General features: G+C 36.4%; 1 protein-coding gene across 16 annotated transcripts in view; it reads left to right on the forward strand.

The window, feature by feature from the left end:
* rimbp2b (RIMS binding protein 2b) overlaps positions 1 to 7961 on the forward strand; it is a 91116-nt gene extending 83155 nt beyond the window's left edge. For 10 of the 16 annotated variants that reach the window (XM_075468477.1, XM_075468481.1, XM_075468484.1 and 7 more), the window contains 3 exons: positions 723 to 794; positions 2403 to 2537; positions 5787 to 7961. In XM_075468477.1, the coding sequence (XP_075324592.1) occupies positions 723 to 794; positions 2403 to 2537; positions 5787 to 5984 (405 nt within the window). In that variant the 3' untranslated portion in view covers positions 5985 to 7961. Of the gene's footprint in view, positions 1 to 722; positions 795 to 2402; positions 2538 to 3368; positions 5550 to 5786 lie in introns of those variants that run through there. The other 6 variants (XM_075468485.1, XM_075468486.1, XM_075468487.1 and 3 more) reach the window with 2 other exon arrangements.
* Positions 7962 to 8032: the final 71 nt, after the last annotated feature.

An 8032-nucleotide genomic window follows, 5' to 3' on the forward strand; every position in this document is an offset into this window, starting at 1 on the left:
GTGAGGAGGTGAGTGAGGGTGAGGAGGGTATATACTTATAGTGAGGGTAGATACTTTGAATTTCCCCCATTGGGGGATAAATAAAGTATTTTTCTATTTCTATAGTACTGTCTTCTCTGTGTGTGTTTCCTCCCTCGTTTGTTGGAGTGCAAAGAAGGAGATGGGCTTCAGATGACAGGTCATGGCCCTCTGTCTTTGGTGCCCCCCTTGTATTGCCTGAGCCAGCATCCTCCCTCGATTTGATCTTTTGTGTCGACCTTAGTCCTACATATTGTACATACACTGTTTGGTTTGTGTGGTCTTGAGAATCCCATAGGAGAAATGTTCCCAAAGTGTTGCCAGCCTGTCTTCAAGTTACAACATTGGATGCATTTACGGTCGAAACAGTCCATCTTCTGAGACTGAATTGATGTGTTTAAGATAATAATAATAATAAGACATAAGTTTTATATAGCGCTTTTCCAAATGCTCAAAGACGCTTTACATAAGGAACAAACAGAAAGCAGAGACAAAAACAAGACATTAGAAACAAAAAGACAAGATGCATCACATTGATTTGGAGAAGGAAGGACAGCATTTCAAACTCATTAAACCCATTAGATTTAATGTCTCTGAAGGTTTTTTGAGACACAGAAACTGCTATAAACTGTGATTAAGGTAAAGTAAATCAAATGTATCCTATTTGTCTCACCCCCCCCTCCCCTTTTCCCCATTTTTGACAGGCTGAACTGACTTTCTGTGCCGGTGATGTCATCGCAGTTTTTGGTGAAATAGATGAAGATGGCTTTTACTATGTAAGTGAGCTGCATTTTCTCAATTTAGAAAAAAGTGTGATGTACTCAAGATTGACCAAATGCCTTTTAACTCTTTCCCTTTAGTGTTAAAGAGCTATTTTTTGTGAATATCTATCTATCTATCTAATCGCACTACAACACACCACTTTTGAATTATCAGCTGTCCAATCAAAACCCAAGCCTTTCAGGTGGAGACCTTATGACTGTAAACTTGTTCCATTATATATACATACAGTAAACCAGCAGACACCTTATGGCCTTTAACACATCATCAATCACACTTGCACACAGATTTTCTGTTGATGTTGGCTGTCTCAGTTGCATGTGTATTTTCATGTAAGTTGCAAGCTAAAACCAGATGTTGAAATCAGGGCTCTGTGGAGTCCGTGCCATCCGCCGTTGCACTCTTTGTTCTTTCTCGTAGCTTAGAATAGTTCTTTAATGTTCTGCTTGATCTTAGCATCTAACGTTCTGAGAGGTTTTGGACTTTACTGCATATCTGACAACCAAAGAAGAAAAAAAATTCAAGTCGGTGGCAATAAATCAAATCAAATTTATTTGTAAAGCACATTTCATGTACAAAACAATTCAAAGTGCTTTACAAAAAAAAAGCATTGCAGCAGGGAGTGGAAGAAGCATTAGAAATACATAAAAGAATGTAAAGAGAAACAAATAAAATAATTTAAATGAATTTAAAAACAAGCAAAAGTCCAGATAAATTAAAAGATATCGTGCAGATTTTCACATGAGAAAAGAAATGTTTTTAACCTGGATTTAAAAATGTCTACATTTGGTGAAAGTTTAATCTCCACTGGCAGTTTGTTCCACTTGTTTGCAGCATAACAGCTAAATGCTGCTTCTCCATGTTTAGTCTGGACTCTGGACTGGACCAGCTGACCTGAGTCCAATAACAAACAAACCTATCAAAACTTTTGCTTTGGGCAAAAATATGTGATAATATGGGCTCTACTCAAAAGAAAACACTCTGCTGAGATTCTGTCATTAATGGTCCTGGATAATTCTTCTGTAGAATTAAAGGAGAAACAGGATGTTTCCAATACAAATAAATATGTATGAATTAATATGACCCCATGTTATTTACTTCATCCTAAATTCTTCCATGTTGTACATGTACTAATTTATCTAATCCAACATTGCCACAATTCTGCCCTTTTACACAGACTATCAGCTGTAAGCTTTAGTGTTGTAGATCCAATTTTAGACAAAATTAGATTGCTTCCTGTAATCAAACTATTTAGTATGAGTAGGTTTACAATTACAGCATCACATTGTGAGTTAAGTAAATGATCTAAACCCAGCTCACGTTCCTTATTAGTGACTGAACAGTCCAGTATGAAGCTATTGTTAGAGAAATGAAAGGCTCAATCTCTTTTAAAACTTACTCATTAATGCGGAGAGACAAAATCACAGTCGTACAAACACAAAAGGGACAGGGCTCAGTTGGCAATAGAGAAACAGAATTCTGTACAAAACTATTTCTCAGGTCTAACGCAGCTTTGAATTGAAATTTTTAGTTCGCCTCCAAAGTATGGGTACAAATTGTCCCGCAACATTTCCACAGTCTCACTGTCCTTGTGTACTCCACAGGGTGAGCTCAATGGACACAAGGGGCTTGTTCCTTCCAACTTTCTAGAAGAAGTGCCTGATGATGTTGAGGTTTTTCTCACTGATTCACCATCTCGGTACCCACAGGACACTCCAGCACGGATAAAGACCAAAAGGGTACATGCTCCTTCGCAATACTAGCCCTCTATCACCCATTTACTTTTTTCTGTTCCCTCTCTCCCTTAGTTTCGTGTCTGTGCGTGTGTCTCATTGATCAAAGTACAAAGTACTTTAGAGTATTACACTGTAAATAAATAGATGTTTTAAAATCTATGAAAAAAAAGAAACTTTAATAATAATACTTGACAGAGGTACTTTTATTTTTATTGTTTACTACTGTGAAAGGGGGAAGTTCTGCATTGCATTGTATAATACATGAATTTATTGTATTCATAAAGCATTCTCAATGAGAGTAATATTGACGGGCAGATGCTCCTGTGACTTTTTACGTGTGTCATGTCTTAAAAAAACAGTACTTTTTGCACATGCATATTTATCATTCAAACAGATGCTTTATGAATATATTCTGTGTTTGATCTTAGTTCATTTCTAATAGAGTAAATAGTTTTGTTGTACTGAAAGATGAACTATGTAGTCTGTAGCTTAGCATGGTATATAGTCCAGATGCATGAACCCTTGAAGATTTTATATAAAGATAAGTCTCGCATAGTACAACTTTTGTATCTGCCTTGTTTTGTAAATTGCTTTCTTGTAAAGTACCAAGCATAGGTCACTTAGCCTATGTTGCCATCAGAGAATTATTTATTAAATGTAAATATGTGATGTTATTTTTGTGTTGAACAAATAATGCAATTGTTTAAATATTTATAGGTGTCATCAGATATTTATTTTCTTGTCTTCTAATTTGCCATTGTCATAGTGCAAACTATTGAAATGCCATCACCATATATTTTTTTATTTCTTTTCTTCACCTGCTTGGCAAAACAGAAGAAGAGTGTTCATTTCACACCTTAAAGGCTCTGTTTCCGTCACGTAAGTGAGCAACTGAGGATACCAAGATTACGCTCCCCTCGTCTAATGCAGATGACATGGGTACCCTTAGTTTCTGGTATGCAGCAAGTATACTTTGTATGACATTCCTTTTGTGCTACTGTGTCTCTAAGTGTTTTTACCAATCCTCCTGGTTTTAACCGAAACCCTCAAAACCGTTTGTTGATAGGGCATAGCAACCCTAGCCAATGCATTAGACAAGAAGTATGGTATCTTCAGTTGTTTCTCTGAGTGTTGTACATGACAATGTCTGTCTCCTGCAATAAGTCTCCTGCCGTAACTCATGATAAGCTAAAAGGCTATACTTGCACATTTACTTTCAAATATTAAAAGAACTACTTGAAATGAATAGCACTGCTAAGACTTGTGTCAAAACAGAATGCTGTGACTTGCAAGTCATTTAAACCCTATAACATGCTGAAAATATCACTAACGCGTTCCATTTTGAAACAGAGAGATACTGGTTTTGAATCTTAAGAATATAATGTCAGCAAAACGTTGGAAAAAGAAGGTTGCATGGAGAAGAGGCTGTGATCTTTTGGGTCCTCGGGCAGCACTAAAAAACACAGCTGATTCTGTAGTGGAAATCATTTCATGGACATAAGAAAAACACTGTTGCTGAACAAAGTTTCATCCACAAATACAAGTTTAACCTTTGTTATGAAAAAAATTAGAAGAAGAAACAATAAGAAAGCATGCATACTGAATATACTGAAAAGTTCTTTCATGGACCTGACACAGATAAAGAGGAAGGCAACCATCCAACTTGCATTAGTGCACATGGAATTTGTAATTTGCTCCTCTCTGAAGGCACCGTTGATGCTGTGCATTATATACAAGTTCAGGATCATCATATCATCTTTTTTTTTAGGTAAGCCTTGCTTATTTCAGCAAAATAACGTCAGAGTACATTTTCTATGTATTCTAACAGAATGAGTCCAGAGTAAAAGACTTACAGGTGCTAAACTGCGTGCAGTCCAGACCTTACAGTGAAAAAATACAACAAAGCAGGTCTGGAACTGTTTAGTAGCTGAATAATTTCACTTTCAACTCTTCACCAATTGGTTGTTTAAATGAGAGGAAATGCTACACAGTGGTAAACATGTCCAACTTTTCTGAGACATGTTGCTTTCATCTATCAGTTTCAGCATTTGATATGTTGTCTTACTTTATTTTAAACATAGGCTTAAATCATTTAAGCGCTAATTGCACTCTGTGGTATTGTACATTTTCCTCTGTGTCTTAAACGTTTGGACATAGGTTTCAAATCCATGCAAAACCCTAAATGCATACACAAAAAACAGCTTGCTTGGTGACGGAATTAGATAATTTCTGTCAAAACGTGTTGGTTGTCAAATTAGTGCTTAGTCCTTTGAATCATAATTAAACAACAGTTAAAACAAAAATGATCAACTAAAAGTATTCATAAAGTGAGACTATGCAACTTTTATTTCTTTTTATTTCACTTTCAACTTTTATGCACGGCTGCTACTGACTAATGTTTTTGGAAAGGGTTAAATTGCTACATTTAGCTAAATCCCATGTTAATGAGACAGTTGCACAAATGGTATAGAGGCAGAAAAATGACTCAGTGAGCAAAGTTTGCTACACTGCAGTATTTAGCTTCCATTGAAAACGTTGGCTAAACAAGCTGCAGCAACACATTTTGCGTGTGTATTAAAATAAGCAGTGGAGCTTTTTGTTTCTTAAAAAGTTAATTTTTTCCATCATAATCAAAACAATGTCTGGTTCTCACAAAAGTTACCAAGTCTTGCTTTAAACTCGGCACATTTTCTGCAGTGCAAATTTGTATTAATCTCTTGTCCAAAAGTGCAATTTAAAAGCCTTTTAGCTCATGATTACAGAAAAGTTATAGTGACCAGTAGTCTATCTGTAACCCAGTTGTATCAGTAAATATATGTATTTAACAGGCAGGAAAGTGAATGTGATATAAATATGCCCCACTTGTCCCGAAATGCAAATGTATGTTATGTGAGAGAAACTGCCCTGCCATTGATAGTCACTGTTGGGAAAATTGTCACCTTACACTGATGTTAAAGTTAGTTAATGTCATGCTTAAATTGTGTGTTGTTTTATTTATAGGAGCTTAATTTAAAAAAAAAAAAAAAAAAAAAAAAAGAAAAGAAAGAAAACTGTTCCTACCTGACAATGGGGGTGGGAGGGAGGGAGTGTTCAAATAAATCTGAGTGCACAGAGCAACATTCAGGGGGGTAGAATTCAGAGCTAGGGTGGCCATGCTGAGAGACTTAAGACAAGGAAGGGAGTAGTGACTGTGGTATGAGAGGCAGCTGGCTTTTTAACACCCTCAACTGTCCCTTACGGGTCTCTCATTAGGTTCCGTTGGAAAAATCTGGTCCGCCCAGAAGAGCATCCTCTTCCACAGTGCATCCACACATCCCTGGCTCTGGCCCTGCATCCGTGGGGCCCCGCAGTCCCATCAGGGCCCAAATGGACATGTACTCCTCCAAAAAGAAAAAGGGACTTCTCACCAAAGGGAAGAAACTATTGCAAAGACTTGGCACTGTAAAGTAATTTCTTGACACACTTGAGGAGTGTCATCCACTTCCTTATTTAAAAAAAAAAAAAAAAAAAAAAAAAAAAGGCAAAAAATATATATATATATATATATATATATATAATAAATCCAGTGCAGAAGTTGCATTTGTGAGCTTAGCAAATGCTTTATTCTTTTACATCTGTTATATATTACAATATTTGTATTTTGTTATTGATATCAACTCCATATTTTCAATAACACATTTCATATTACGGTCCCACAGCCTCTTGGTGTTGGACAATGTAGTACTGAGTTACTTACCTCTGAACCTCTGGATGAACATTCTCCATTTAGCACTTGGTTGAGTCTTGCACTTTTAAACTACATGACTCTGGCTAGTGTCTCTGTATACTGGAAACAGAATGTCACTCAAATACAGAGGGCTCAGTTAAATCTTGGGAGTCCATTTTGAATCGAATGCAAGATTTCAAGTGTTTTGACTTGCGCTGGTTCATAACAGCCAGTCACATACATTGAAATAGGTCTGCATGCTTTACTTCAGCACATTCCCTTCTGACCCCTCAAGAGTGCATGCCAACATGTTGGGCTAGTTGTGGAACTTGGAGCATGCAGTATACTAACAAATTTTTCAGAATTAATTTCTCTTCTGCCCTACTTCAACACCTGTGACAGAGCAATGCGTTTCCCTCACAAACATGTTGGGCACTTACGTAACAAGCACATTCTGTATCTACTACAGGGTCTCTGCAGTAAAATCAGCCCGAATGGAAATGCCTGGTAGATCAAACCTTCATGTATTTGCCTTATGATCGCACAGTGGTTAGTACTTTATCCAGTTGTGTTCATTTTCATGTCTTTCATTAGTTTGTTACTTCAAAGACTATTTGCAGAAGTTATTCCTGTCTTGTGATATGCAGGGTGACTCATGTTGTCTATAGAGCCATAAACGTACCATCAGACTTGATTTTGTCCATCATCCATCGTGAAGATCAAAAAAGAAACCATTTTTAAGGTCAAAATGCCCTTTCCATATTAAATTTGGAGACTACAGAGAATATAAAAGAAAAGGTTATAAACAATAACCACAAAGGAATTATATGCAACAGTAAAAATCACTTATCAAATTCAGTCCCGTCATTGCACCGTTTCAGTCAAAGCACGCAGCACTTGTGTCACAAAGGTTGTAGGTTTAATGACTCCATAGTAGTAAATGTTGAAACACAAGACTACCTCTATGCTGCCCCCTCTACCTGCTGACCCAAATTCTAAGCTTTTAGAACGGGCCAATTTGTCATCGCCTGTTGAGTGTCCCAAATTGTGTTGGTGGAGGATACAAGTACTGTATATCAATATATTTCTATATCTACACCTTAATGTAGTGAATGTACAATGAATTGAAAGCCAATGTATTTTCAAGTTGCCCAAAAGGATTTATGCTGATGTCCAACTTTGTGTGAAATGAAGCCGTCCACTCATTTCCTCACACCCGTTCTCCATTTCATCCTTAAATGCATTTTAAAATCTAGCCTGATTTTCTATACACGAGTTAAACTGAAACTGCCAAAAAAAAAAAAAAAAAAAAAAAAAGGAATGTATGCAAAACATTCTTTCTGTACAATTCTCAGCCAAGCAGCCATAGTTACCTACAGTAAACAGATGAGCATCTTTTTCCTATACATGGACCATGTCCACATTGCTTTTATTCATTTTGAGTGACTGCAGCTTTTTGTACTTTGTCCATTTGTAAAATTGTTTTTAAATGTTTATACTTGATTTTCAAACTGCCTTTTTTGTACATTTATCTTTATAATCAAACAGTGCAAGCTTTCCCCATGGTGTCTTGAAGACCATATTGTTAAGTCTGCAATTGTGTGCTAGCTTTATGATAAGAATTATCAGCCTATATTGATGGTTACAAATTATTGTGTGGGTGTGCATGTGCAATCTTTTATAAAAAGAAACTAAATCTAAATAAATTTGATATTTTGTAATGTTTGCCTGTCTGATTTAACTTGAAACATAGACCACACAACATTAAAGGTTTATTACAAACACAAAGAAC

Source organism: Odontesthes bonariensis, chromosome 6 (assembly GCF_027942865.1).
Source record: "Odontesthes bonariensis isolate fOdoBon6 chromosome 6, fOdoBon6.hap1, whole genome shotgun sequence".
Taxonomy (NCBI): Eukaryota; Metazoa; Chordata; class Actinopteri; order Atheriniformes; family Atherinopsidae; genus Odontesthes; species Odontesthes bonariensis.